General features: G+C 37.6%; 2 protein-coding genes across 2 annotated transcripts in view; one reads left to right on the forward strand and one right to left on the reverse strand.

Annotated features, from left to right (window-relative positions):
• LOC142338415 (non-selective voltage-gated ion channel VDAC2-like) overlaps positions 1-25,276 on the reverse strand; it is a 420,938-nt gene that overhangs the window by 91,812 nt on the left and 303,850 nt on the right. The window lies entirely within an intron of this gene.
• Positions 1-25,276, forward strand: part of LOC142339892 (sperm flagellar protein 2-like) — a 224,973-nt gene that overhangs the window by 7,871 nt on the left and 191,826 nt on the right. The window contains exons 6-24 of the mRNA XM_075390265.1: positions 922-1,062; positions 1,318-1,391; positions 1,783-2,008; positions 2,537-2,725; positions 11,420-11,607; positions 11,923-11,998; positions 12,280-12,291; positions 12,548-12,622; positions 12,948-13,164; positions 13,645-13,799; positions 14,229-14,342; positions 14,651-14,814; positions 16,677-16,752; positions 17,034-17,045; positions 17,302-17,376; positions 17,702-17,918; positions 18,399-18,553; positions 18,983-19,096; positions 19,405-19,568. Of these exons, the coding sequence (XP_075246380.1) occupies positions 922-1,062; positions 1,318-1,391; positions 1,783-2,008; positions 2,537-2,725; positions 11,420-11,607; positions 11,923-11,998; positions 12,280-12,291; positions 12,548-12,622; positions 12,948-13,164; positions 13,645-13,799; positions 14,229-14,342; positions 14,651-14,814; positions 16,677-16,752; positions 17,034-17,045; positions 17,302-17,376; positions 17,702-17,918; positions 18,399-18,553; positions 18,983-19,096; positions 19,405-19,568 (2,444 nt within the window). The remainder of the gene's footprint in view (positions 1-921; positions 1,063-1,317; positions 1,392-1,782; positions 2,009-2,536; positions 2,726-11,419; positions 11,608-11,922; positions 11,999-12,279; positions 12,292-12,547; positions 12,623-12,947; positions 13,165-13,644; positions 13,800-14,228; positions 14,343-14,650; positions 14,815-16,676; positions 16,753-17,033; positions 17,046-17,301; positions 17,377-17,701; positions 17,919-18,398; positions 18,554-18,982; positions 19,097-19,404; positions 19,569-25,276) is intronic.

Below are 25,276 nucleotides of genomic sequence, written 5' to 3' on the forward strand. Positions count from 1 at the left end.
GGAAATTCTAGATCAATTATACATAGAGCTAAAGATCAGTGTTAAAAGGCTATTTAATATGCAATTATAAATTGAAAACGGTGTGATTTTTGCAAATTTTTTCAATTTTCCTTTTTATATTGAAGTCTTTAAGGCAAGAAAAAAAACTATTTGTGGATTTTCACTTAAGTGTGAATTTTTACTGTTGAATTTGAATTGAAAGTGTATTGAAAACCTTTTTCGTTAGGAAGTTTGCAACGCAATGTTGTTTCAGAATCAATCGCTTCCAAAAATAAGTTCAGTTTTTTTTTTCGATGACAATGACTTTGATATCACAAGATCAAAATACGTCTCTTCTTATTTTCGTACTATTGGCAATTAAGTTTTGAGCTATCAGCGGTTTCTAATTTTCGTTTTTTTTTCTGATGACATGACGTTGAATTTAGTTTGGAATTAACCGGTCTTCCTGCCTAATGTTTTCCTAACGAAATAAACGGAAACACAATGAGCCTTGTCATGCATTGAGGTACACTTGCAATTTTGAAATCTGTAACATTTTGATGAGGCACGAGCGCTCTCTCTCTCTCTCTCTCTCTCTCTCTCTCTCTCTCTCTCTCTCTCTCTGATTGTTCAAGTTTGAGTTTGCTTTATTTTATACTTTTAATTCGTCTGTTATTTTGCAAACTTTGCAACCCATTATAGGCAGTATTTTTAATATCTCTACTTCAAGGGCTGAAATGGTCAAAATCGGCCTTAAATTCTGAAAAAGTAGACATTAAAAATTTTGATGTCTTTCTTAGGAGACAACTTTTGCTGAGCCAATTGCAAGCAATTTTAAAAACAATTAACACATGGGTGCGTTTTCCGTTGCTTAGTTGCTCCCTTCCCTTCCCCCTTAGAGAATAGCTTTCACACAAGGGCTGGGATGTTGGTGCGTTTTAGTCCAAAAAGCGACAACAGGAGCTCAATGATCAGGTGGCGAGGATTTTGGCAGCTAAAGTGCACATTCCCAAACCACCCGCCGATAAAACTCTGGCCGGCATCCGAGCCAGACAGCAACGAGTCAGAAACCAGGAAACTCAGGTATCAATAGCAGTTGGTAATGATGGGTTTAGTCTCTCAGTGGGCTTTAAGTTTTTGCTATAATAAAGACAGAAAAATTGACTGCGAGCTAGTTGATAAAAGTTTTTATATTGGTAATATGATAAGCCAGTTTTGATAGGGCGATTTTGCACTTTGTGTGTGTTATTGTGTCTGTTTTAATTTTTCCCTGTCATTTCTGAGCGGAATCACATTGAAATGTGTTTCACCAATTTAAAGAAACTTTCACTTGTTTAGAACACGCAGAAGAGTCTGGTTGAGTTTGAGGCTCGATTGAAAGCAATGCAGCCAGTCACGAGTGAGGGAGAAGAGTAAGTGCAATGGGCAAATTTACCTCTCTCTCCAAACTGTATAAATTCGACAAGCACATAATTAAGCCTTTTTTTTACTTAAAATCAAAACGATCATCGACTTTTTTTCTGAGAAAATCGTTATTCAAAGTTTCTTAATTTGTTTCTATTCAAGTCTTAGAATTGAACTCTCAAATTGCCTCTACACGAAACGCCATCTATCATCTTGATTAGTTCACAATTTTATAGATAATCAATTTTTTGCTATAATGTACTGTGAAAATGATTAAAAGTTCAGAGGTTGCAGAGTCTTTCAACTTCATTATGTATTTACTGGGCTGTTTATGAAACGTTTAGTCAATTTTTCATCAGTATTTTTTTTGTATTTAAACGTTTCCGTATCGTTGTTTAGCAAAAAGATAGACGACGAGTTGCTTGCTTATATCAAAGAGGAAGCCCTGAACCCCAACAGACCCAGACCCACAGAAGACCCCGAGTACATCAAGCCCCGCTCTAATGCCAAATACATCAGGAAGATCCAGCAGAGAACTCGGGAGGACGAGGAGGCCAAAGTTGAGAGAGAAAAGAGGCGCAGGAAAGTGCTTGTTGATCAGCTAAAAGCGCATGAAGCTCAGGAGGTCAGCTCAAATATTTTTCTGAGTCATTGCATAAAAAATGTTTTTTTTCCTCCATTTCAATGACCTTTGAATTTCTTCTATTCAATTTGATGGCAGCATTATCAAAACCACCGATAATGGCTACCAATAATTCGGTGAAAAGCTACACTGAGAGCAGATGTACGTTGCATAAGTGTGCATTGGTTATGGGGGGGGGGGGGTGGTGTATTTCGAAACCGTAAAAGCTTGTTAATATAAACTGTAAAAACTTTTTTAATATAGTAATAGGGTACCGAATGGGATAAAAATGAAAGAAGTGAAGTTTGACTCTACGTGAGCTCGATCCTGAAAACTCTTTCCTTTTTTCTTAACTAACTAAAATTGTGCACATTTGAACATGGAGAGAATATGTACTTGCTACCACAGATTGAAACCGCAACTTGTATGGGTTAAAGTCAAGTATGACAGATTATGCCTCCGTCAAACGGATACCCGATAATCATAACAAGCGAAAACAAACGGATACTGAAATGTAGTGTGGTTGTGTAGGACGCGAGACGTGAGGAGGAGATAGTGAACAGACTGATGAGGCAGTCTCAGGTGGAGAGGAGGATTGTGGTGCAGCTGTTGCAGACCAGACACGAGAAGGCTGTCATCCTCGAAAACAGGAAGTTCAGAGAGCAACAGTACCAGGAGAGACGTAGGAAGGAATTCGAAGACGCACTCAACGTTGAAGCTGTAAGTTCTAATTTTCATTTCTGGTGAAGTAGAAGTAAAGACTGTTTTTGTTCAAGTTAGATATTTAAAAAGGAGCAGAAGCCATTTAATTATTGAAATAATTGTTATCCGCGAGCACATAATGCGACACCGTTTCTCAGATGCTGCCATTTTGTATATGGGAGGCTGGAGGTTGTGATATATGATCGCTTTTATAAGTTATCTTTAACGGAAATAGGTCGGCGAACGCAAAGGAAGCCGATAGGCAAGCAAGCCGACAGAAAAGCAAGCCGAAAGTTATGTAACAGTTATGTAATCTATCAGAAATAATACATTGTTAGCCGTTGCAATCAATAATGCGCGTAGTATTATAAGGCATAATGTATTCCGATGCACTAAAGAAACAAAAATACGTCAATTTTTAGACATCTAGTGGGTACGGGCCTTAGCGGACCGCTGTCCATGGCCATGCCTCTCATCCGCTGTGGGATGTAATCCGGAAACAGCGGGCCGGTTATCGCGGCGAAGCCGCGAAGCGCGCCCACCGGCCCGCCAGGGGCAACTTAAAATACGGGTATCCCAAAATTTTTCGGCTTACTTGATGTTATCTCTTCTTTAGTCTGATCCGCTTTCAGAGAACGACTGGTTTTCAAGAGTTTATTTTGCTGTATGTTATTCTATAAGCTTGTGTGCTTGTTAAATAATAGCTTACAAAGGTGTGGTTTATACCCGCATTTGCTATCAAAGTTAAGTGTGGCACGATGAAACTCATGTATGATAATGAGTAAAAAGGTTTGGCATTGAAAGTCATGAAAAATCAAAGTTAAATATATGACTTTTACAGCGATTATGAATATGAACTCAACAAATTTGAACTAAATAACAAGGGGAAGGATTGGGGGTCTAAACGGTTACGGACCGTTTACACTCCGGCAAGCAACAACAAAACTTAGCAAATAAATTTATCAGAAAAGAACAAAATAATTGACATCAGAAATTCAAATTTACTGCCTCAATAGTTTCCGCTTAAGTGAGTTTTATGCATCAATTTGACATCATTGACGGAGTATTCATTCACCCTCCGCGGCCAACGAAGAAGAAGAATCATTGTCAGTTTCAAACACCTTGCCCAATCTCACTGCGGGACGTTGCACCATGCCAGTACTGGTCTTGATGTCGAAGCTTCTTGCCACTCCATCTCTACTCACATGTGCTTTGACGATCCGACCAATGGGCCAAATTCCTCGGGGTGTAAAATCTTTGTAGAGCCAAACAACATCGTCTTCCTTGAGCTCAGCGTTGGCCTGCTGCCATTTTGTCCGTCTGTTAAGTTCCGGTACAAATTCTTTGAGAAGACGAGACCAATAGTGGTCCAAAAGGGTCTGTGACTCCTTGAAGTCTTTAATTGAAAACTGGGTTCTGTTGTTTGCCAGAGGTTTTAGGCAGAAGTGTCGTCTTCTCATCAGGAAATGATTTGGTGTTAATGGTTCCTCGTCAGTCAAAATGCTCCCAACATGCGTCAGTGGGCGTGAATTAAGAATTCCTTCTGCCTCCGCTACGACTGTATGGAAGACTGAAAAGTTTAGTCGGCGGCTTCCGAGGACAACAAGTAGGCTTCGTTTAGCCGACTGGATAAGTCGTTCCCAAACCCCTCCGAAGTGCGGTGCCAGAGGTGGGTTGAACGTCCACTGGATGTTCTGTTGGGCCAGCTGGAGACGTATGTAATTGTTGTCTGGTTTGTAGTTTTCCTGAAAATTGAGTTTCATTGCCTGGTTAGCTCCAACAAAGTTTTTCCCGTTGTCCGAAACAATGACATCAGGGTATCCTCGTCTGGATGCAAAACGTCGAATAGCCATTAGTAGACAGTCAGTAGAGAGGTCCTCACAAACTTCCAAGTGTACTGCTCGTGTGACCAAGCATGTAAACATGCAGACATAATTGAGTTCTGTCTGGGTTCTGGATTTTTCAATGTGAAAGGAACCGAACATGTCCATTCCAGTATTCACAAATGGGTAGAGTTTGGAGTGCTCCGGAAAGCGAAATTTTGGTAGAGGAGCCATCTTCGGTCTGACATTGTCTGCTCGCCAGCGTCTGCAGATGAAGCAGTACTTCCCTAAAGTTCTTAGAGCTCTGCGGATTCCAACTATCATGAACGTTGCTTGGATATGTGCACGAACATGTTCAATTCCATGGAGCCCGCAGTCGTGATGTGCTTTCTCAATAAGCTGTTTGGCAACTCTGCACTTGCTGTGGAGTATCACCGGATGTTTGCTCTGAAAAGGCAATCCAGATTTTTGAATTCGTCCCTCAACCCTGAGTAGTCCGTCGCTATCCAGAAAGGGTGTATATGGTAATAGTTTGTCCTTCTTGTCTAGGGGTAGTCCACTTTGAAGTCGAGAAACTGTGTCCTTGAAGTGTGTGGACTGAGATATCCTCAAGAGAAAGCTCCGAGCCTTGTTTTCGTCAGCTGCGAAGTCGTCCAAGTCGCAAGGTATGTCGCGTTTGATCAACCTCTTCAGTACGCGCACTGCTCGAAACACTGTTCTAAGTGTGCCAAGGAGTCTAGGCCAATTTGAAAATCTGTTTGGATCTACCAACGGTTTATCACTGTTCTTGACATCAACTTGAGTGGCGTATGTTTGAGCTGTTTTGTCACCGGAGAATGTCCACTCGCTCTCAGGTTTGATCAGGAAAGAAGGTGCTGTTATCCACAATTTTTGAAGATCGCATGGAGCTAGACCTCTGGTACCATGATCAGCCGGGTTCATTTTTCCTGGTACGTGTCGCCAGTCGTCTTTGTTTGAGTTTTGTTGAGCAATTTTGTTGAGCCTATTTGCGATGTACATCTTCTGTCGATCCTTTGATTTGATCCAGCTGAGTACTGCTGTGCTGTCGGTCCAAAATTTTTTGCTCTTCAAATCTATTGTCATCTCGGTCTCACAGAAGCCTGCTAGTTCTGCTCCCAGTGTAGCTGCTTCGAGCTCTAATTTGGGAATGCTCATCTGTTTGATTGGTGCCACCTTGGACTTGCTGATGACGTAGTGGGTAGCTATTGAGCCGTCAGCGGAGATTGTCTCAGGTACACCACTGCTGATACTGCTGAAAGTGAAGCGTCTGTGAAGGTGTGCAACTCGTGAGTTCCATCGACGTTGGGAACTAAACATCTGGGGATTTGAATTGAAGGCATATTCTCGAAGTCTTCCATCCATTGCTGAATTTCGTCGTAATGTTCCTTTGATAGTAGCTGGTCCCAATTGTGTCCTTGTTTGACGACTTTTTGCAAGATGCATCTCAGTCGAATTGCAAAAGGCGAGATTATTCCAATGGGATCAAACAAAGAAGCAGCCATTGAGAGAAGCTTTCTCTGTGTGATATTCTCTCTTTCATAGCTCAGTTTGGGTTTCGCAAAAAGAAGTTGATCGGATTCAAGGTTCCATGTTTGACCAAGTATCCTTTGTAACTTTAGAACTCCAATTCTGTCTTCCTCTGGAATCTTTTCCAGCACAGCAGGGTTATTGCTGAGAAACTTGGTGAGGTTGAATCCCCCTGTTTGGAGAACATGTTTCAGCTCAGTCGCTGTATTTGCTGCCTCTTCCTCTGTTGAGAATGTTTGAATGAAGTCATCCATGTAGAATTGTTTTGTGATTGAGTCAAAGATTTTTGGGTGTTTTTGTCTGTTATCGTTGGCGCACTTTTGCAGAACAAAAATTGCGCAGGCAGGAGAACATGTTGCTCCAAAAATGAGTCGTTGGTATTTGGATGTCCTCTCCTGACCATTGTCGCTCCACAAAAAACGGAGAGCATCTTGGTCTTCTTCTCTGATTCCAACTTGCATGAACATAGCCTCTATGCCTGCTGTTACTGCAACCTTGTACTGACGAAACCGTAGAAGAAGTCCATGTAGATTGCACAAAAGGTCCGGTCCCGTTAGCAGTGCATCGTTCAAAGAAACCCCTTTGTATTTTGAGGCTGCATTTGTCACTCGTCTTATCTTGTCTGGTTTTTGCTTGTTGTTGACGGGATGATGCGGTAGGTACCAAATGTTCTTTGCATCCTGGTTCGTAACAGCTGCTATGTATCCCTTATCCATATCATCAACGATAGGGGTCATATATCTCTGTTTCAGTTGGTTGTCTCTCTCTAATCGCTTCTTCAGGGCGTGCCACTGAACCCTTGCCATGAAGTAGTTGTTGGGTAGCGTGACGTTTTCTCGCCAAGGGAGTCCAATCTCATATCTTTCCCCGTTGTGATGTGTGGTCTCTGCCAAAGTCTTTATTGCCTTCTGTTCTTCTTCATTGTGTCCCTTCGTAGAACCCTGACTAAAGTTGACACCTTCAAAGGTCCAAAAAAGATGTAGAAGATTTTCGTCCGGGTCGTCACTACCTCGCTTGAGATGGTTGAAAAGAGTGATGTTGTGGTTGCTGCTTCCTTTATGGTTTGGTTGAAAGTACTCTTGTGGCACAGGGCCTGTCAAAGTCCATCCTAACAGTGTGTTGACTCCGTAGGGTGTTCCTGGTTTGCCGGTAGTGAATTGTCTTGGAACAGTAGCCAGAAAAGCATCTGCCCCTATGAGTATTCCAATTTTGTTGTCACGAATTTGTGGGAAGTTGATTTCTGCCAAATGATCATGGTCTCTACAAAGTCTATTCAACATTTCTGCGGGGACAATTGGCATCTGGAACTGCTCAATGGAGGTTGCGTACACAGGAGGACTTGTCACCGGTTTTGAGCTGTGAAGTGAACCAATTCCAATCATGACATCAGCTGTTGTCACTGTGTGCTCCCCATGTAGCGAAGCTAGAGGAAGTTCTATATCTTTGGGGACTCTAATCCGAAGAGCATCAGCAATGTTTTGTGTGATCTGTGTATTATCACTTCCACTGTCCAAAAGTGCATAGGTCTCTATGTTGAAGTCTTTGTAGAAGAGTGTGACTGGTATTGCCTGTAGTTGAATAAAAGCTCTGACCCGTTGGGGTTCCCGATTTCTGCTACAAGTGTGGTTTTGCACCCGTGGAAGTTTTGATGAACCATCATTCAGTTCGTTGCTAGTCACTGATTGAAAGTGAGTGTTACTTCTGTCATTAGTTTGCTGGGGATTGATGTGCTGCTGATTGGCAGTTTGATGCGAGTTGTTGTTTCCATAGCTTGGATTACGAGGGTTGAAACTGTTTTGATTGTATCCCCTTCTGTTGTTGGTATTTGGCGTGTTACTGGTTGTTGACGAAAGCTGAGACGTTGTATGGTTGAAGTTTCTACCGTAGTTTGACTGCACCGGGTTGTTCCTGGATTGAAATCCCCCTTCACTCGTTGCTGGGAAATCACTTCTCTGCAAAGTCCTGAAGTCGTCTCGATGGAGAGTTGAATGATGAAACCCATTGCATCTGTCTACAAGACATCGAATCTTTGATTTACAAAATCCACCCTCATGTCTCTTCAAGCAATTGACACACAAGTTGTGATGCACATCACCAATTGCTGACGGTCAGCTACAGACTTGCTCAGGTATTCTTTGCAGCGACCAAGGTTGTGATCCCCAGAGCATAGTTGACAATTTGAGCTGGCTTGAAGAACTATGTTGGAGTGTTTCTGGCCTTGGAAAGGCCGTTCAACCCGGTCTGTCCTTTGTGGTCTTTGTGGAGAGACATCCTCGCAAGCCTCTGCATATGTGCTTATCCAATCTGCAAAGTCAGCCAGATTTGGCTGCTCTATTCTCATGCTCCTTACATGTTGATTCCAGCGAATCGTCATTGGTGTTGTCAACTTCTCCCTGGCAACTTTAACTACCGCAGAAGCCTTCAGGTCCGATTCAAAATGGTGAAGTCGAAAGGTCTGTACCAAACGTCTGAGGAAGGACGCAAAACTTACAAAGCTGCTGGGATCATCCATTCTGGTCCTAGGCCATTGTTCAAGTTGTGTGAGGTACTTACTCACAACATGCTGCGGCTTTCCAAACTTTCTGATAAGTTCCTGAAGGGCCTCCTCATAGAAGTCTCCGTTGTAAGAGTATCCACAGATGAAGTCTTTTGCTTTGTGAGTTACCGAGTTTTGCAAGTATGTCATTTTCTGAACAGTTGAAAGAGCTGGATTGTCGTGAATGGTTGACTTGAAAAAGCTGTACCATTGATGCCACATCAAAGGATCGCCTGAGAAATGGTCAAGACTAATCTTTGGTAGACTGAACGCATTCATCATCACTTGATGGTTGGTCCATTCAGAACTGTGGGGTCGTTGTTGGAACTGTTGCTCAGAAAATTGTTGTGGCATGAAATTGAAGTGACGGTTGGACTCTCCGTTGGGAGCGTTCATCATTTTGTTTGTCTCTGGGAATGAGTGATCCATTTGACTACCGAGCAAATGACGTGACTGCTGCTGATCCCGCGGATAGTGATTGTCTGCAAAAGTTTGAGTGAAATTGTCAGGCATTGCCTGATGTTGAAATCCGGTTGCTGTACCGGAATTCCAGTACACAGTGTCTGATGGTTGATCGCTAGAAATTTTGAGGTTAGCAAAACCTTGATTTGGAACATTCACATCAACAATCGGGCAACTCTGAACCTGTTTCGCACCTTCACTGAAGCTGTGCTGCTCCTGTATCGCACTGTTCTCTTTTGGTTTCTGTTGCTGAGCATTGTATTTTTCTACACTTGTTCTTTCTTTTTGAAGATCACGATGACTTCAGAACTGAACACCTCATCCCAGCTCTCAGCGTTTTCACCTGCATTTTGCATTGGCGTTTTACCTCTCATTCCGCTTGGTTGTTTACGTCTGCTTCCTGAAACAACCACCTTGCTGCGTATTTTGTTGGGCTCTTCCGAGGAGGTGTCGGAAGAGATGAACTTTTGATGGTTTGACCCATGAAGCAATCTGACTTTTTGTTTGGTTCTCAACCATTTGCAATTTCTCCGTGCAGACTCTGCAGCAACAGTGTCGAACTCTTCTTGTGTCAACTGCTGTTCTATGAGTTCGTTACACATGCGATCAAGCTCCGCTTTTTGCTGTCGAAGTTCGTCAACGAGCTCTTGGAGGTCTGTTGCTGCTTCTGTTTGTTGCATTTGTTCGTCGAGTAGGTCTTGTGCTGCTTCCCACTCAATGACTTTGAACTTCAAAAGTTGCATGAGTTGAGCCTTGGAGGTTGACTTTGTTTTGGTTTTGCTTGACATGGTTCTGGATTTTTTCATTGGTTAATGGTTACTTTGTTTATGGTTGCACGATGACATTCACAAAAAACAATTATTGCACTATGAGTGTTATGAGTCACTGCACTTTTAGTTAGCACTTAAAATGTTGTTTGAACGCTTATTAATTGTTTTTTTTGTATCTAAAAATAACTTGAATGCTATTTATACTGCTGTTGTGGACAGCTATTAATGGTTTCGTTGTCTTATGTTTTACCAAATCTTGCTTGAATGCTGTTTTTTTATTAAATTATATTATGCACGCTTCGCGCTCGAGGAGGGTTTTGTCTGATCACGGTCGCAAAGAAACACCCTAACCTGGGGAGGATACTGTTTTACCTTTTAGAAAGTTTTGTGCCTAGAAACAAAAACTTTTGCACTTGCGTGTCAGCAAGTGCAAAACTGTAAATCAGAATCAGCTAGAGTATCTGTTTGAATGTGAGAAGGGCTTAATCAAACCCTGAAATTTTAAAAGCTCTTTCGTTAGACTTAGGGTCAGAGAGTTTTAGCTGAACTAGAACGTGCTATAATCTAAGAAAGATCAGGCTTTGCTACCTATGTATATGTTCGACTATCCCCGTCGTCAGCCTATGCGTTGGTTCAAAAGGGAACCCACAGCCTCACCCGCTCAGGCCCCAGTCAATCTTATTAGCAAATGTGGGACCTCTAGCCGCATGGACTAGAGAACTGCATTGAGCGGATTGCATCATAATGTTCGGAGTGCAATGAACGATGCAGGGGGAAGGTCATCGAACTGTAACTTACTTAGAAAGCCTGACAGCCTAGAAATTTGAAGTGCTAAAATATCAGATGGAAAAAATCTATAGCACGTTTAATTCAGCTAGGTGGTGGGATTTTTTAAGGTGTTAGTGAAAAACTACAAGTCAGAAATTTTAAGTTGTCTCTGTATTGTGAGTCGATGGTTCGGTTTTAAAACCTAGGATGCGCCAAAAATTGTTATCTCTTCTTTAGTCTGATCCGCTTTCAGAGACAACGACTGGTTTCCAAGAGTTTATTTTGCTGTATGTTATTCTATAAGCTTGTATGCTTGTTAAATAATAGCTTACAAAGGTGTGGTTTATACCCGCATTTACTATCAAAGTTAAGTGTGGCACGATGAAACTCATGTATGATAATGAGTAAAAAGGTTTGGCATTGAAAGTCATGAAAAATCAAAGTTAAAGATATGACTTTTACAGCGATTATGAATATGAACTCAACAAATTTGAACTAAATAACAAGGGGAAGGATTGGGGGGCTAAACGGTTACGGACCGTTTACACTTGACCTCATTTTCAAAATTCGGCTTGCTTGCCTATCGGCTTGCTTGACCACCACCAAATAGGTCACATCAATGATATCCCTACCTTTGAAAGCATAGTTTTTCTTCTTAGTAAATGACATTGATTATTGAATACTATTTGGCTGAATTGTATTTGGTTATAGTTTGAGAGCTGCAATTTTTTAAACTTTTCATGTGGCTGGGGTAGGATTGAATCTGAATTGATTTTGATTACATGCTGTTTATGTTTACTCGTAGGAAATGGCCAAATTGGCTAAAGAGAGGTACATGAGTGAGTTAGCTGCAGCTAAGAGAGAACACAACCGCATAATGGAAGAGAGGAGGAAGCAGAAGTACGAGAAACACTACAAGGTCTGCCACAAGATAACCCTCGACATTGTAGACTACGCATGCAAGTTTGGAGAGTACAGAGAACTCACTGGAGGGTACGTTTGAAAAATTGATATTATTTGTTATTTTTTATCTTTGGTTTCATATAACTCGAGTAGAAAGATTGTTCGTTTTATTTACTTCTTGCATAGCCGTTGATGATAACCAATTTTCTTGCTCTCTCTTTAATATTTTTGAATTCGAATCCAATCCTTATCATACTTGTAGCATTACAGCAACAAAATCAAGCCAGACGAATTCACAGTTAAATCGTTTGTTACCGGATAATCAAATTACAGCTGTTGTAGCAATTTTTCCTGCCTATGTATTCTAAAATTAAGGATAGTTTTTATTTTTTTTGTTCTGTTTAGGTTGGTTCCACACAAACTGTTCCGAGAGTGGACTGCCATGTTCTTAAGTGAAGTCGCCATCTATCCTGACATCCAGGTAATCATCTCCGTCCATAGACACCTCAGTTTATTTCTAAATGTTGAATTTAGATCTGATGACTTTAACTAAGAGTGTTAATCGAGTAAGGTGATATCCTATCTTGCAAGATTAATTTCTTTTCCTCTGAGAGCTAACTTAGTGAGAATTATGCTAATGAAGTTTCGGTCCTCAGATGTGATTTGATGCCCCTCATGTTGACCACTTCATCTTAAAAGAATTTTCACACGTCATAAATGTTTTAAATTTTTCAACCGACCTCACTTTCTGATATTTTTCAGGACAAGAATAAGGTAATATTTCTTGTAAATTTAAAACTAACGCTTCACCTACAAAAAATGCTGTTTGGACATAATTTTGCCTTTTTCATTTATGTACTCTTCAACTAACAAAATACTTGACTGAAAAATTGACTCATTCGTAAAAAATTTTTTTGGAGAATGTGATTTTGTCACTCACTTGCCGGGACTATCTGTTCAGCTTGATGCTTTGAATAATCCTTACTTGTGTTCTGGCAACTAATATTGGAACTAGAACATTTGTTTCCAGGAAGAGACTGTCGAAGATTGGCTAGAGAAAGAGCGTGAACAATTGCTGAACGAAGCTGACTTCACTGAATATAAAGTTAGTATTCCTTTTACTATAGCCATATGAGATGTTGAATGAATGCTCTTCAATTATGACGATAATTTAATAATTTATTTGTGACAAATTTGCAATGAATTTCTTGATTACTAACGATTCCGTCATTTGGCTTTTCAAATGAAGTTTCTCCTTTTGTGATCAGCCCTGGTGTAATAATTAATAATTTTACCTTAGTTTCATCAATAAACACAATTTGTTGAAAAGTTTTCTGAAGTCTATTTTCCCGTATTTTAGGAGTTATTACAGATCACTTCCTGTTTTTAACCTGATGAAATGTGAAGTTCCTTTACTAATGTATCTTCAGCTGATGTACGGTGAGTGGGCCATACCTGACCAAACATCGCTGTTGAAACCAAGAGACAACAAAGTGTTGGGCTATATAGTTCATCGGCTGTTTGAACTGGTGTACCCGCCCCCTCTTCCCCCATCCGCACCCGTCTTCCAGGAGTTTCCCATCAAGATCGCCATTGTTGGGAAGGCCTTTTCGGGCAAAAGCACAATCATACAGTCAATGTGCGATCGTAAGTATTTCCTTCACTGCAATTGTTTAGTTTGCAGAATAGTTTAACCGATCTCAAATATATTACCGTGACAGTGTTAGATTTTCGCACATTCTCGTTCTAGGATTAATGCGGAGAATCCATATTAGATTCTAGATTCAAAATTTTGCTTTTAATTCTCGATAAATAAATAAATAAATAAATAAATTATCACTCAAATTTATTTGGGCTCAGACAAATGCTCCAAGTGCGCGACTCTCACTTAATGTGCAATTTCAGGAAAAAGTAATTGGGTTGATGAAACGAACAGGCGAAATATAGAAAAAGGTTTAAGATTCAGTTATTTGACATCCAGTAAAATTTTATCGATTCTTAGCTGTAGAATCAAATTTTACCTCAAATTGCCTTGATCTAGTATGCTGTTCTAAAAACTTCTTCAGAACTTGTAGAAGAACCGCGATAGCTAAGCTGAACAAAAGCTCAAACGTTCCTCAATTGCAGGTTATGGCTTCGCACATATCCTGGTTAGCAGACTGATAACAGAATCAGTGGATGCGTACAAACTAGGAGAGGTAGAGACATTGCCTACTCCTCCCCCAACAGTGGAACAGCTGAGGGGTCTGTTGGAGACCGAAGAGACAGAGAGGGCAAATAAGGTACGTCCATTTCATTAAACCTTATAGGGTGCTTATACTGTGAAATTTTAAAATTGCAACAACGGCTTGAACGTCAATTCTATGTCGAATTTCTGGTCAGTAAAATTCAAAAAGCCAGCTGGTTTCAACGAATATAGATCCTCAGATCGGTGGCTTTCCTCAGGTTTAATGACTGAATTTAGTCAATATGTTTAGAAGAAAAAACTAAACATATTGACTAAATATGTTTTTGCTTCTAATAGGTAATTTTGTCTTTTTTTTAAAAAAAAATGTCAATTAAAAGAAAGTCGCTTCCCTAAACGGGTGGTCCAAGTCAACTCCTGTGTGTATACAAGTACCCATCAAAAGCGAACTTGAGCTAAACAAACAACGGAGTAATGAAAACGTACGTCTCTAAGACGTAATTTTGTTAACAGCATTGCTTTGTAGAAAGACCCTCTGTTGGACCAGATAGTGGGTCCATCTGGTGATGATCCACAGCAGGGTAGTCAGGAGATACCCCAATTGCCACAAGAGGCTGGTGGAGGAAACCTCACTGTTCAGGTAACATCTCAATTTCCAGCTTTACCCTTTATTAGGCTTCTTCTCCATTGTACTTATCTCAACAAATTATGTGATAAAACTAACCTTAATTTATTAGGAGCAGTATCCTGAATTCAGGATATACTCAAATCATGTTAAAACTGCATTTTAAATACAAGAAAATTTGACTTGTTTCAGCTACGAGCATTAAAATTTGATCACAATTTACCCCCCTTTACAATTTTCTTTTTTTTTCCATCTCGAGTCCTTTTGAGTTTCCCTTGCGGGTCATTTAATTTAAGTTTAAATAGGTCTCAAACTGTGTTCAGGTAGGTGCTGGTGGCGACGGTACAAGCACCCTCATAAGCTGGGAGGCTAGAAAACCCCACCTATCCAGACGGGCCCAGTGTGGCAAAAGGATATTTGATGAACTGTGCAAGGGAAGAAATGTGCCAGATGAAGTCATCGCAGAGCTGGTTGTAGACGCAGTCAGGTTTGTTGGCGATTTTCGTCCACTGGCGACTAGTGCGTGGTTTTTTGTGAACTCTTATCTTTTCCATGCGTTTATACCAATTTTGGATCTTACAAATGATATTGGTGAAGTGTGACTGTGTTTGCCAAATGATAAACTCAATATTCAACAACTAAATCATGGTAAGGAATATAACATGTTTAGGAATCATCAGTAATTCAAATTGATTTCTCAAAATTTTCAGTTCTGATTGTTTTACAATAAAGTGTTATAGACTAAAGTACCGCCACAATAATTTCGATAATAACCTCTTGATCTTCAAAAATAGCAATGGCCTGGAACCGCAAATAGTTGATAGAAAAACAATTTCATTCTTTTTAAAAGAGTTGAATTCTAATAGCGTGAGGGTGAGGTTTAAGTCGCTAGATTATCTCCTCTCTCTTAAACGAAGTTTTTATCATCTGAATTCTCCTATTAAGAATTAGCCAACTAATTCAATTCCTCCTTCAAAAAACAGATCGCGTTATTGGAAAGTAAGCTTCCTTGTGATGGGTGCTATTGAAAGATGTTTAGCAAGCTCCAGATGCTAGGGATCACGTCTCATAATTTTCCCAATCTTTTTGCTCGGTTTGTTAAACGAAGTTTTAGTTTGAAGAGTTTTCCCGATCTCTTGGAGCAGGAAGTTGTAGAGGGACTTCTTAAGCCTGGTTTTGATCCCGATTTTCTGTTTTGTTCTCAATTTATCTAACGCTATTATTTGATTTACTTTTTTTCCTAATCTTTTTTGATGATCTTTTTTATTCGCTGTCATTTGTATGCCGACAAATGTTTCCTAGCAATGATCTAGCCGACCAGTGATCTAGCCAATGTTTCCAAGCTTTCGATTGGGGACGCTTTCATCAAGATAAAATCTATCGCGTGGATCAATTATGCTGGATGAAAGTAAACATGTTTTTAATAAATGATTAGACAATATTTTCTTGTTTTCCAGAGAAATAGCGTTAGCAAATTACTATGCTTATTTGCTTTAGGAGAACATTTTTTTCATTTTAACTGAAACTGTATTAACCGTCCACTCTCCCATTCATAGTTCACATTGGTCACCAGAAAGTTCATAACTTTTCCTTAGATTCCGAAAAGTGTTTTAATTGTTCCGACCCCTCTTGAGGGGGGAGGAACTATGTACTCAAATGGGTTTTTTTGTTCAGTCAATTTTGGCCGATCGATATATTAATCGAAGAGAGTTAAGACTAGTATCATTAGAAAGCTTGTCCAGCGTAGAATATGGAATTAAAAAGATTTTTTTGATTTTCGTTTTTGACAGGGAGATATCGAGGTTTAAACTTTCGAGAGAGTGAATTCCGTTGATTTCATTAACCTTTTTTCGGAACTTTTAACTAAAATTTCGCCAATTTTGATAAAATAAAAAAAAATTGTTCAAGAAAATATTGTTGATTTTACGTTTAAAGACAAAATATATTGTCGGCTATTTTCATTGAGTTTTTTTGTCACAAATTCCGGCTAAATATTTCACAAAATTCAGACTTTTTCATCAAAAACAGCAGGAAATAAATTTCTTTAGTCCACTCTGATTAAATTTGTTGGAAGTGCACACCCAAACACCACTAACACAATCTTTGTAGACTGAAAAGGGGGCTAATTCTTTTTCAACTTCCGTTGAAAAATTTTGCCGTTTTTTGCTAACTTCATTCGTTGATTATCAAAAACGCAGCCTTTACTTTTGATTTTTTAACAAACAAAATATCCATATCAATGACATTCCAAAAATTAAACATTTCTAAAATTACAGCTGTTGTAGCAATTTTTCCTGCCTATGTATTCTAAAATTAAGGATAGTTTTTATTTTTTTTTGTTCTGTTTAGGTTGGTTCCACACAAACTGTTCCGAGAGTGGACTGCCATGTTCTTAAGTGAAGTCGCCATCTATCCTGACATCCAGGTAATCATCTCCGTCCATAGACACCTCAGTTTATTTCTAAATGTTGAATTTAGATCTGATGACTTTAACTAAGAGTGTTAATCGAGTAAGGTGATATCCTATCTTGCAAGATTAATTTCTTTTCCTCTGAGAGCTAACTTAGTGAGAATTATGCTAATGAAGTTTCGGTCCTCAGATGTGATTTGATGCCCCTCATGTTGACCACTTCATCTTAAAAGAATTTTCACACGTCATAAATGTTTTAAATTTTTCAACCGACCTCACTTTCTGATATTTTTCAGGACAAGAATAAGGTAATATTTCTTGTAAATTTAAAACTAACGCTTCACCTACAAAAAATGCTGTTTGGACATAATTTTGCCTTTTTCATTTATGTACTCTTCAACTAACAAAATACTTGACTGAAAAATTGACTCATTCGTAAAAAATTTTTTTGGAGAATGTGATTTTGTCACTCACTTGCCGGGACTATCTGTTCAGCTTGATGCTTTGAATAATCCTTACTTGTGTTCTGGCAACTAATATTGGAACTAGAACATTTGTTTCCAGGAAGAGACTGTCGAAGATTGGCTAGAGAAAGAGCGTGAACAATTGCTGAACGAAGCTGACTTCACTGAATATAAAGTTAGTATTCCTTTTACTATAGCCATATGAGATGTTGAATGAATGCTCTTCAATTATGACGATAATTTAATAATTTATTTGTGACAAATTTGCAATGAATTTCTTGATTACTAACGATTCCGTCATTTGGCTTTTCAAATGAAGTTTCTCCTTTTGTGATCAGCCCTGGTGTAATAATTAATAATTTTACCTTAGTTTCATCAATAAACACAATTTGTTGAAAAGTTTTCTGAAGTCTATTTTCCCGTATTTTAGGAGTTATTACAGATCACTTCCTGTTTTTAACCTGATGAAATGTGAAGTTCCTTTACTAATGTATCTTCAGCTGATGTACGGTGAGTGGGCCATACCTGACCAAACATCGCTCTTGAAACCAAGAGACAACAAAGTGTTGGGCTATATAGTTCATCGGCTGTTTGAACTGGTGTACCCGCCCCCTCTTCCCCCATCCGCACCCGTCTTCCAGGAGTTTCCCATCAAGATCGCCATTGTTGGGAAGGCCTTTTCGGGCAAAAGCACAATCATACAGTCAATGTGCGATCGTAAGTATTTCCTTCACTGCAATTGTTTAGTTTGCAGAATAGTTTAACCGATCTCAAATATATTACCGTGACAGTGTTAGATTTTCGCACATTCTCGTTCTAGGATTAATGCGGAGAATCCATATTAGATTCTAGATTCAAAATTTTGCTTTTAATTCTCGATAAATAAATAAATAAATAAATAAATTATCACTCAAATTTATTTGGGCTCAGACAAATGCTCCAAGTGCGCGACTCTCACTTAATGTGCAATTTCAGGAAAAAGTAATTGGGTTGATGAAACGAACAGGCGAAATATAGAAAAAGGTTTAAGATTCAGTTATTTGACATCCAGTAAAATTTTATCGATTCTTAGCTGTAGAATCAAATTTTACCTCAAATTGCCTTGATCTAGTATGCTGTTCTAAAAACTTCTTCAGAACTTGTAGAAGAACCGCGATAGCTAAGCTGAACAAAAGCTCAAACGTTCCTCAATTGCAGGTTATGGCTTCGCACATATCCTGGTTAGCAGACTGATAACAGAATCAGTGGATGCGTACAAACTAGGAGAGGTAGAGACATTGCCTACTCCTCCCCCAACAGTGGAACAGCTGAGGGGTCTGTTGGAGACCGAAGAGACAGAGAGGGCAAATAAGGTACGTCCATTTCATTAAACCTTATAGGGTGCTTATACTGTGAAATTTTAAAATTGCAACAACGGCTTGAACGTCAATTCTATGTCGAATTTCTGGTCAGTAAAATTCAAAAAGCCAGCTGGTTTCAACGAATATAGATCCTCAGATCGGTGGCTTTCCTCAGGTTTAATGACTGAATTTAGTCAATATGTTTAGAAGAAAAAACTAAACATATTGACTAAATATGTTTTTGCTTCTAATAGGTAATTTTGTCTTTTTTTTTAAAAAAATTGTCAATTAAAAGAAAGTCGCTTCCCTAAACGGGTGGTCCAAGTCAACTCCTGTGTGTATACAAGTACCCATCAAAAGCGAACTTGAGCTAAACAAACAACGGAGTAATGAAAACGTACGTCTCTAAGACGTAATTTTGTTAACAGCATTGCTTTGTAGAAAGACCCTCTGTTGGACCAGATAGTGGGTCCATCTGGTGATGATCCACAGCAGGGTAGTCAGGAGATACCCCAATTGCCACAAGAGGCTGGTGGAGGAAACCTCACTGTTCAGGTAACATCTCAATTTCCAGCTTTACCCTTTATTAGGCTTCTTCTCCATTGTACTTATCTCAACAAATTATGTGATAAAACTAACCTTAATTTATTAGGAGCAGTATCCTGAATTCAGGATATACTCAAATCATGTTAAAACTGCATTTTAAATACAAGAAAATTTGACTTGTTTCAGCTACGAGCATTAAAATTTGATCACAATTTACCCCCCTTTACAATTTTCTTTTTTTTTCCATCTCGAGTCCTTTTGAGTTTCCCTTGCGGGTCATTTAATTTAAGTTTAAATAGGTCTCAAACTGTGTTCAGGTAGGTGCTGGTGGCGACGGTACAAGCACCCTCATAAGCTGGGAGGCTAGAAAACCCCACCTATCCAGACGGGCCCAGTGTGGCAAAAGGATATTTGATGAACTGTGCAAGGGAAGAAATGTGCCAGATGAAGTCATCGCAGAGCTGGTTGTAGACGCAGTCAGGTTTGTTGGCGATTTTCGTCCACTGGCGACTAGTGCGTGGTTTTTTGTGAACTCTTATCTTTTCCATGCGTTTATACCAATTTTGGATCTTACAAATGATATTGGTGAAGTGTGACTGTGTTTGCCAAATGATAAACTCAATATTCAACAACTAAATCATGGTAAGGAATATAACATGTTTAGGAATCATCAGTAATTCAAATTGATTTCTCAAAATTTTCAGTTCTGATTGTTTTACAATAAAGTGTTATAGACTAAAGTACCGCCACAATAATTTCGATAATAACCTCTTGATCTTCAAAAATAGCAATGGCCTGGAACCGCAAATAGTTGATAGAAAAACAATTTCATTCTTTTTAAGAGAGTTGAATTCTAATAGCGTGAGGGTGAGGTTTAAGTCGCTAGATTATCTCCTCTCTCTTAAACGAAGTTTTTATCATCTGAATTCTCCTATTAAGAATTAGCCAACTAATTCAATTCCTCCTTCAAAAAACAGATCGCGTTATTGGAAAGTAAGCTTCCTTGTGATGGGTGCTATTGAAAGATGTTTAGCAAGCTCCAGATGCTAGGGATCACGTCTCATAATTTTCCCAATCTTTTTGCTCGGTTTGTTAAACGAAGTTTTAGTTTGAAGAGTTTTCCCGATCTCTTGGAGCAGGAAGTTGTAGAGGGACTTCTTAAGCCTGGTTTTGATCCCGATTTTCTGTTTTGTTCTCAATTTATCTAACGCTATTATTTGATTTACTTTTTTTCCTAATCTTTTTTGATGATCTTTTTTATTCGCTGTCATTTGTATGCCGACAAATGTTTCCTAGCAATGATCTAGCCGACCAGTGATCTAGCCAATGTTTCCAAGCTTTCGATTGGGGACGCTTTCATCAAGATAAAATCTATCGCGTGGATCAATTATGCTGGATGAAAGTAAACATGTTTTTAATAAATGATTAGACAATATTTTCTTGTTTTCCAGAGAAATAGCGTTAGCAAATTACTATGCTTATTTGCTTTAGGAGAACATTTTTTTCATTTTAACTGAAACTGTATTAACCGTCCACTCTCCCATTCATAGTTCACATTGGTCACCAGAAAGTTCATAACTTTTCCTTAGATTCCGAAAAGTGTTTTAATTGTTCCGACCCCTCTTGAGGGGGGAGGAACTATGTACTCAAATGGGTTTTTTTGTTCAGTCAATTTTGGCCGATCGATATATTAATCGAAGAGAGTTAAGACTAGTATCATTAGAAAGCTTGTCCAGCGTAGAATATGGAATTAAAAAGATTTTTTTGATTTTCGTTTTTGACAGGGAGATATCGAGGTTTAAACTTTCGAGAGAGTGAATTCCGTTGATTTCATTAACCTTTTTTCGGAACTTTTAACTAAAATTTCGCCAATTTTGATAAAATAAAAAAAAATTGTTCAAGAAAATATTGTTGATTTTACGTTTAAAGACAAAATATATTGTCGGCTATTTTCATTGAGTTTTTTGTCACAAATTCCGGCTAAATATTTCACAAAATTCAGACTTTTTCATCAAAAACAGCAGGAAATAAATTTCTTTAGTCCACTCTGATTAAATTTGTTGGAAGTGCACACCCAAACACCACTAACACAATCTTTGTAGACTGAAAAGGGGGCTAATTCTTTTTCAACTTCCGTTGAAAAATTTTGCCGTTTTTTGCTAACTTCATTCGTTGATTATCAAAAACGCAGCCTTTACTTTTGATTTTTTAACAAACAAAATATCCATATCAATGACATTCCAAAAATTAAACATTTCTAATAGGCAATCAACACTAGCAGTACTATTTCTGTGCCAATCTTGGACCGTTACAATCCAAAAAGAATTCGGATTGTCATCAGTCGGTTTTTTATAAAAAAAATTCGATTTATATTTTTTATATTAATTGAATAACAGAACATTCCAAATCAAAACTCACTAGTGATAGGTCCTATTGGCTATCTAATTAGCTTGAAATTAATTTATCTAGTTGATTGCTTGAAAGCTTATGGTAGTTTTGACTTTTAAAATATTTGGTTTTTAAATAAAAATGGCTTATTAAAGTTTGCCTCCATTTTTCTCTTACTTTGGTCAACTTGTAGCTTAGTGTCAGCAATCAAAGAGTGCTCCTTCTTTCTGCTGAATTCAAGTTAGTATTTATTGCGGTTTTACGCCTTAAGTTCTGGTGTTCTGGCTTTGATACTACTAGAGTTCACAATTTCTTTTTTTAATTTTTAGGTATTTGCCCATTTTTCATGTTTTCTAGTTTTGTCAAATTATCACGTTTTTGTCAGTTCATATATCACATTTTTCGCGTTAAAAATAACGCACAATTGATAATATTTAAATCCTTAAAGATATAGATTGTGGTTCTTTACCGCTTCGACAGTACTTTCTCGAAGAATTTAATTGAATTTTTTAATTGTCTTGTGGTTTTTACTTTGTCTTTTTAGTCGTATTTAATTTCCTGTGCACTGACCCGGTTTGATTGGCTTTTCCTGGAGGAGTAGATGAGCCGATGTTCTGATATTAGAAGATAGATAATGGCTTTCATGACTTTGAAAACAATTGTTTTCCAAAATGAAATAAAAAAAACATTTCAACTTCGCAACTTTGTTCCTTTTATTGTCTGTTTGTTACCTGGTCTCGTTAATTAAAGGTCAAAGATGACACTATTTTTGTAAAGGAAAGGTGTCAAAAGGGATTGCGGTCACAAAACTAATGTTTTTAAAGAATTCGTTATGACTTTACTGGCTTCGACACGGGTTTTTCACAAAAAAAAGTGAATTAATTTTCAATTTTTGTCATATTTGACGTTCTTTTTGTAGACATTAGACTCATTCTGGATAATTGCAGGTCTCGAGGGCTTCCTTTGGAGGAATAAACGAACCTATTCAATATTTTCATTTTGTAATTAAGGGCTTTCATGTCTTTGGAAATAAATTTTTTTCGATAAAAAAAGTTTTAAATAATCTTGCTTTTTTCTTTTTGGTCTAATTGTTACCTAGTTTCTTTAATGACAGGTCACATAATACATTTCAAGGGAAGATGTCAAAAGGTTTTGGTGTCACAAAATCTAATGTTTTAAGAGAATTCGTTATGACTTACTGGCTTCCACACGGGTTTTTCACAAAAAAAATAAATGAATTTTTGATTTTTGTCATATTTGACGTTCTTTTTGTAGACGTAAGACATATTCTGGATAATTGCAGGTCTGAGGGGCTTTCTTTGGAAGAGTGGTTGAACCTTTTCAAATTTTTCATATTGTAATTAAGGGCTTTTATGTCTTTGGAAATAAATTTTTTTCGAAAAAAAAACAAGTATTACATAATTTTGAATTTTTTTCTTTTTGTCTAATTGTTGCTTATTTTCTATAATGAGCGGCCACATAATACCCTTTTGGTTTTTGACAAAGGTGCAATTGAACATATTTTGGGGGCCAAAGTACATATTTTGGCTTTACGTCTTCCAAAGCATTTTCTAGCATGTTTTAATTGATTTTTAGTTTGTTGTCTATTTGTTGTTGAATAATGAATACCAAGAGTTCTTAATTCCCTTCTAAAGAAGCATTGGTAATTGTAAACCATATGGGATATTTTAGTTGATTCCTAATGGTTTTCATTACTTTGAAATTAATTGTTTTTTTTTTTAAACTCGGCGAGTTTTCTAACTTTAAAGTTTCTGTTCTTTTTGTCTAATTGTTACCAAGCTTTATTATGAACTGGTGAATAACCATTTTTTTCTGCTGAATTACAAGTTATTTTGTTTATTTTCAGTTTCATCTGACGCTATTTTGACTTTGTTATTAAGTTTTGTTTTTTAAAACGGACATAATTTTTTTTGATGTAATTAATGTTTGTTGTTGTTGTTTGATTTTGCCATTCGTCTTCGCTCGCTTTCTTAATATCGGCATATCTCATCAATCTAATGCATCATTTTTTACTCCACTGAGTTATTTGCTTTGGAGGCTATCTTTTCGTTCATACACCAGTTTTTTTTTTGAAAAATACTTGAATTTTTTGTGTTTTTCCATCTGTTCCTCATTTGTTAGACAATTATACCAAAATTGTGGGGTCGGAACCTTATGTGCGATCGCACATTACCGAGCCGCCTTGTTTAATTTAATTTTAAAGCAAATGTTTATTGCTAAAGTGCAGAACATACGGAACATTTCGGTTCTTTCGGTTTTGTTAAATTGAAGCCAGCAGAACATTAAAACTGGTTAGAAAAGTCCATTGGTTTTCAGTTCAATTTCGAATCAAGTCTAATTTGTAATTGCGCTCATAAATTATAAATGCTTGAACGGTTTTTGAACATTTGCTTTCAGTAGCTGTTCAGTTAGAAAATTTATAAAAGGCACATTCGAAAATTGGTTGAGCTATCTGGAACCAACTGTTGAACAGAGAACTGCGTCAGCTATTATAGGGCTCAATGTTAGAACATTACAAAGACCTGGGCATATATTTTTCAGAAAGTTTGTCATGGGATTATCACTTAAGTTTTGTTCTACTAAAAGCCAATCAGAAGCTTACTTATCTAAGGAGATCAATTCTAAGTGAAACAAAATTGTCAGTCAAATGCAATCTGGTCGAAACTTACATAATATCGATCTTGTTTTATAGATCAAATGTTTGGTACGCCAGAAAACCTGTCGTCAGGCAAATGGAAAGGCTTCAGAGAAAAAGTTTAAAATGGATACAATCAAAAAGTAATTTTATTGATAAAGAATACAATGATTGTCTTCGATCAGTAAATTTACTTCCGATCACGTATCCACTTGTTTTTTGAATCTCTTAGTTTTAAACAGATTTTTGACAGGAAAAATTCTAAATCAGGCAGAGCAATTTTGGCAAATAACCAATGGACATCCGAAAACGCGATCAAACGAGAAAATATTTTTATACTCAAACGAATGTAATCGCCAGCGTTGCCGATGTAATTTTTTTCTACCTAGTTACAAACTTCAACAATTCGAAGTCACTGGCACGTGATTTCCCAACTATAACCCATATTCAAGTCGTCACAAATTCAAAAGAGAAGTCAAAGAATATCTATTTCATTTAGCTGAGAAAAATTTTAAATACAAATCGTACCCATATGGATGGACAGTGTTTGAGGGAAATCAAATTCAAGCCCCGTTAGGGACCTACTAAGTTTAGTGAAATTCATTATTATTATAATTATTATTATTTTTATTATTATCATTATTATTATTATTATTATTATTTTTATTATTATTATTATTATTATTATTATTATTTTTATTATTATTATTATTATTATTATTATTATTATTATTATTATTATTATTATTATTATTATTATTATTATTATTGTTATTATAAAGGAAGAAATTGAGACATACCTCAATGAAAACTTGGAATTTTTATTGACTGCCAGGTATTTTGATTTTGTTATCTACTTTTGAGTTGCTAAGAAGTGATAAAGCCCACTTTTTTTTTTACTATTTTTTGTCATTTTATTTATTTTATCGTACAGGTCTTCCTTTTGGTTCTAAACTTAGTCTCGTTGCATGAAACTGAAAAAATTTTTCAATTGGAAGGAGAGAAAACAAATCTATTTTCTGTTGCGAAAGACCTGATGAGGCATCGCATGCAAAGGGCTTTCCACTACCAATAGATATTGCCTGCATTTTTTTCACCTGGGTGTGGCTAAAAGCGCTGATCTGAGTACCATCAATACAAACAAG

The sequence above is a fragment of the Convolutriloba macropyga genome, chromosome 1, assembly GCF_964194025.1.
Source record: "Convolutriloba macropyga chromosome 1, txConMacr16.3, whole genome shotgun sequence".
In the NCBI taxonomy this organism is placed as follows: domain Eukaryota; kingdom Metazoa; phylum Xenacoelomorpha; order Acoela; family Convolutidae; genus Convolutriloba; species Convolutriloba macropyga.